Source organism: Musca vetustissima, unplaced genomic scaffold (assembly GCF_032173495.1).
Source record: "Musca vetustissima isolate MV318-11 ecotype Yass unplaced genomic scaffold, APGP_CSIRO_Mvet_v1 utg5106, whole genome shotgun sequence".
NCBI lineage: Eukaryota > Metazoa > Arthropoda > Insecta > Diptera > Muscidae > Musca > Musca vetustissima.
In genome coordinates this window covers 18,392-23,695 of record NW_026878553.1, presented here as the reverse complement: position 1 = coordinate 23,695, position 5,304 = coordinate 18,392, and the positions used below count along the sequence as shown (strand labels likewise).

At 36.5% G+C, this 5,304-nt stretch overlaps 1 protein-coding gene across 1 annotated transcript; it reads right to left on the bottom strand.

Moving 5' to 3' along the window:
• Positions 1-999: 999 nt before the first annotated feature.
• LOC133323289 (histidine-rich glycoprotein-like) lies at positions 1,000-4,492 on the bottom strand. Its single transcript, XM_061532229.1, has 3 exons — positions 4,475-4,492; positions 4,329-4,393; positions 1,000-1,351 (listed from the first exon to the last, which is right to left on the bottom strand). The coding sequence occupies exons 1-3, from the start codon at positions 4,490-4,492 to the stop codon at positions 1,000-1,002; spliced, it is 435 nt and encodes a 144-aa protein (XP_061388213.1).
• Positions 4,493-5,304: the final 812 nt, after the last annotated feature.

The window sequence follows — 5,304 nt, the reverse complement described above, 5'->3', positions numbered from 1 at the left end:
TAAAACATCTTGTAACTCTGATATTTACTTTAACATCTAACATTATAAGCAAAATGACTATATCGACAGCATCGTCTGCAGACAATTCTGGTGTTTATTCCTGGTATTTGTCTTTGCTGGCTTTCTTCTAGGTTCATTCGGTAATTTTGCTTCCGAATCTGCAGCAGATGGGCTAGTATCCCTATCCTGAGTCATTTCTAACAGATCGCTCTTACTAAGAAAATCTCTCCTATACCATTGCCTTTTAGTGTAGATCGTTCTTACTATGAAAATCTCTCCTTCGTATATATCATTGTTTTGTAGTGGGCAAGTAGGTTTCGGAGAATGCTCTCCATTTTCTCGGCTTCTGTCGGGTTGTTGTGTTGCATGAGTTTCAGCAAATGAAATGCTGCCGTTTTTACGTATCTCTTCATATAGCTGCTCAATGTAATGTAGTGGCAGGGAATGCGTGGGTAGATCTTGTCAGAAACTCTTCCAAACGTAGGTAGATCCTGTCGGAAACTCTTCCAGGTGCTTCAGTGATTATTATTTCTAAACCGAACTAATGTTTATCATCTCAGCTTTTCTTATATCACTACTCGCAGCCTATTTTCCTCTATGAATACATTATCGTTTATAATTCTATTCTCTCCAGATAATCCAAAGACTCACAGTCACCATCTTAAGCTAAATTCCATTTCCTTATTGGTTTTGTGAGACTGCGTTTAGTCAATCTGGTAAGCCTTGGTGGATTGTTTTGGGTCTTGATATTTGCTCAGGCACTGGTTAATCCGCTTTCTTAGCTCTTATGCCGTGCCTGTAATGTCTCCCAAATATGTTTAGCGTATCCTCGAAATTTATTTCCACATTCTTCTAATTTTTATGTTTTTATTTTTTATAATACTTTTTTTTATTAATTTTAATCTTAAAAACTACTTGATAATTTTAATTATTATACAAAATTACTTATAACAATTTTCTAAATACATAAATACTCTACTCTACTACATGTAGCGGGGGTTAATGTCTTTCCATGAAATCATCATCAACTTCTTCATTATGCGTCGATTTATGTTCATAGTTATGGTGGTGATGGACATGCTCCTCCTCATCGTCATATTCCTTTGCAGCCTGCTCGGCATGTTTATGATCGTGCTGGTGATCGTGTTTCGCTTCATGATGGTGATGATGTTCATGTGAGACATGTTCCTTCTTAATGATTGGATGATGTTCTTCAATGATTTTCTTTTCCTCTTTCAGGACAATCGGTTTGTGATGATGATGAATGTGTTTCACAATGGTGTGCGTGTGCTTTTCGATTTTCTTGTGGACGGGTACATGAATGGTGATTTTCTTCTTTTTCGCGTGGGATCTAGGAGAGGAAGAGAGGAATATTGTAAATTGATTAGAAATTCCATCGGTTAGGAATGAAATACATTAATATATATGCAAATAGTGAAATGTTACTGCGAAAGATGATTTGTAAGAAAAGTCTGAACCAGAGCAATTAATTCAATCTTTCAAAAATGTATTTTTGACAATATCTACAACATCTACATCAAACGTCTTTTGATTGTTATTGAAAATAAAATTGCAATCGTATAAAGTGTTGGGCGCCACTTCAAACCGAAATGGAAGTCCATTGAGTAAACTAAGTTTGAATGTTCATGGGCCTATATCGCGAAGTAAGATTTTGTAGAAGCAAATGGGTCAAATTTAAGACTTGGGCCAGCAAGCGAATATTGCAGAAATCATTCGGATTTTCTCCGACAGTTTAAAATTTTAAATCATGTGCAGATAATCTTCTCTACAACTCCAGAAATTAAGTAGCAAAAGCTGTGCATTGGGCAAAAGGAAGTGGAACTTCGCCAATTGTTTTAATAAATAAGGAGAATAAGTAGATTAGAGCTGGTTTTGGTGTAGAAGCTCATAACGATATACTTCATATTCCATAAAGCATTACCCACCCCGCAAAATTTAATGTAAAGAAAGCCTCAGAACTCGATCTGGATATTGAGAGCAATGAATGCTTCACAGAGTATCTGGATTTGCGAAAATAATATATTTATTTTTCCTGTTACTCCTCTTGGAAGCATAGGGCTTCCACAAAGCACCGCCATCTTAATGAGTTAGTTGCCGTGGTTTTTGCATCTTCCCATGTTAGGTTATTTTGTCTTAGTTCTTGGATTATTGTTCGCAGCCTGGTGTTTCTTGGTCGACCTCGATTTCTTGATCCTTGGGGATTCCATTCATACGCCATTCTGGTTATGCAATGGCCATTCTTTCCTAAGGTGCCCATTCCATCTCCATTTCATACGTTTAATTTGCTTTTGTATGGTTTCCTGGTTCGTTTGATGGGAGGAGTATCGTCTCTTTGCTATAGGCGACAGGAGTGAAATCGACCTGTACGATTCACCAATGCTGGCATCATTGCAGGCTTCAGAAGCGGAACCACCCTGCATATTTTTCAGGTTTCAGGAACTATGTGGGTGGTTAACGACAAGTTGAGGACTGATGTTAAATACTCCGGGTTCATCTAGCTGCTTAAGCATTATCATGGATATTCCGTCCGTGACCAACGCGTTGAATGACTCACTATCGGGGTGCTCAATGAACTGCCGGTTAATATAACAGGCGCACATCTTCATATAGGCCACAGTTACGTCGTTAAATGTGACAGCCGTCCTGTCATCCTTTTTGCCAGGATTCGAGAGTGGCTTAACCCTTGCCCACAATTTACTTGCTTCAGATGGTCTAGTCAATGTTTCTTTCTGTGCACGCACACTACCCTGTTGACTTCGAATGTAATTTCTCTCACCCTTGGTTCATTGGCCAGTACCGTCGCTTCTGCTAGGATGTTTGGTCTTCGATAGTATCGATTGTACTGAAATTCCTCTCAGCTACCTATGATCCGGTAAATAATGCGGTGTGTAGATGTTTATCGTTGGGATATAAACCTTTAGCACTTCTACCTCGGCAGTTCACTCTGTACTAAAAATCATTAATATTGACCCAAGTCAATATTTTAGGAATTTTGGACACGTTTTTCAACCGAAATGTCTTTCATTTGAATTATTATTGGCTGATCAGTATAAAGCCCCTCTTTGCTATAGCCCCATAAACACTAACCCCCTATTAGGTAATTATCTTTTTCTAGATTACTTTTTCCAAGTCATTAGTGCTTTAAGACATAGATGATCTCATTCCATAAACGGTTCGATATTTTTCGCTCCGCCAAAAGAACTAAATCGTTTCCTTAAGTTTCATAATTCCCATTAGTTCAATCCTTCATTTGTACAAGGCAGTTCGTTCGGAACACAAGGAACGACTGTAGCAAAATGAACTAGATGAACGATAGAAAAAAATAACGACTATAGTAAAAGGAAATAGGTAAGAGAGAACCAAAAAGAATGATTGGAGCAAAATGAACTAGATGAACGGAAGAGCTGGATTTAGTACCGATCTTCCCTTTTGCAGATTAGTTCATTATAACAAGTCCGTTCCGCAACGATTGCATCAAAAGGAACGAGAGGATAAAGGAACGACTGGAGCAAAATGAACTAGGTGAACGAGAGCAGAAAATAATGACTGTAGTAAAAGGAACTAGGTGAACGAAAGAACCGAAGCTAGTACCGATCGTTCCTTTTACAGAATAGTTCCTTTGAACTAGTACGTTCTGGAACGACACAACTCTACTAATCAGTGTAGCCATTTACCGTGGTTGAGCATTAAGGTCGAAGATAACATCGCCTACAAGAACTCGTAACAATTAAGACTGAAAGTAGTTTTTTTTAAATAGTAGCACTTAAATACTTAAAGGATAAGAAATGGCATTATTTCCGATAACTGAAAGGTCCGCTTCCAAAAATTCCAACGGCATTCGAAAGTGAACACGCCTGGTTCTAGTATGAACTAGGACTAGTAACGTCGCCTAAAAATTAACAAAATGACGGAAATATGATTTTTTTGTAAAAGACCTCCATTTTCGAATTAGAAAATAAGGAAGATCTTGACCGATTGCATTTATCCTAGTTCACACGTAAGCTATATACGTACAGAATAACGTGTTAAAAAAACGCCTTTAAAGTTTGAGAATCCTTATGCCGTCGCTTGAGTTTAGAGAAAGTTTAGTACATGAAAGAGACATTCTTGAATTAGTGTAGGCAAAAATTAAATATAAACTCAAAATTCAATTTTTTGAAATCAAAAATGGGGAGTTCCCTTAAAGAAGATTACACAGAATACTTCTTTCTTTTCCATTCAGACCGCTTTTCTTAAAGTTTATTTAATTCTGGTCAATCTTAGATATAACTCCAATTTTTATATGTCTGGCCCGTCGTGTAACTTACCCTGCATCCGCATAATCACTGTACAACACCAATGCCAATCCAACAATTAAGAAAAGTTGCAAACACTGCAAAACAGAATGATTCAAAAATTAACGATTTTCATAATCACTCTGTTGTGTCGATTATCACATTAGAATCTTTCTTACCAACTGCCGACTGTTCATGATGTTCGATTTTGAAAGAGGATTTAGAATGGGAAGTTATAAAACTTTATTCAAATTTGTATTGGTATTTCGTATTTGTTGTAATAAAAATCCGATATTTCTCTCTCTATTCGCGTTAATGTGTTGCACGTTTAATAAACGAAAATGAAATGTTGAACAATTGGCATAGCTCAAGAGTTTTTATAACATGACAAAGTTATGGCAGAGACCCTGGTACTACAAGTTGAATATTTTTTTTCGTCTTCTTCCATTACAAATATGTAATGGTGTGTGTTGCGTTTTGATTTTGGCCAATATATTTTGTGGGGGATTTTTTCACTTCCTTAGATTGGGTATGGCTTTATTTTAGGCCGAATGGAAAAATATGTGGCTCACATTCGCACAAGAAAATCAAAACCATGAGATATACGAGGGAAATTATGTATGCTGCATTAGTATGTGTGTGAACAAATATTTGTATAGTCTGTATAAAATTCAGTGAATTGTAACAAATTTTTATTTTTGCATTTTTTCTTTTCGTTCTTCGTGGTTGGCATGCAATTTACGTCATTTGTTTTTTTGTTGTTTTTTTTTTGTTTTGTTCACTTGTGTTGTGGGGAAAAATACAATAAAAATTAAATGGGTTTCGTCAAAACACCCACAACTGTAATTATAAAAAGAAAAAAAAAAAACAAATATATACGAAGCCTAGACACTCTGCAAAGAAATGGAACTTTCAAGAGGCATACAAATTAAAACCAACAATTGTTGTCCGATGAATGGGGAGCTTTTCGGTCAAATTTAAAGGCTCCCAAGGATTCATCATAGACTTT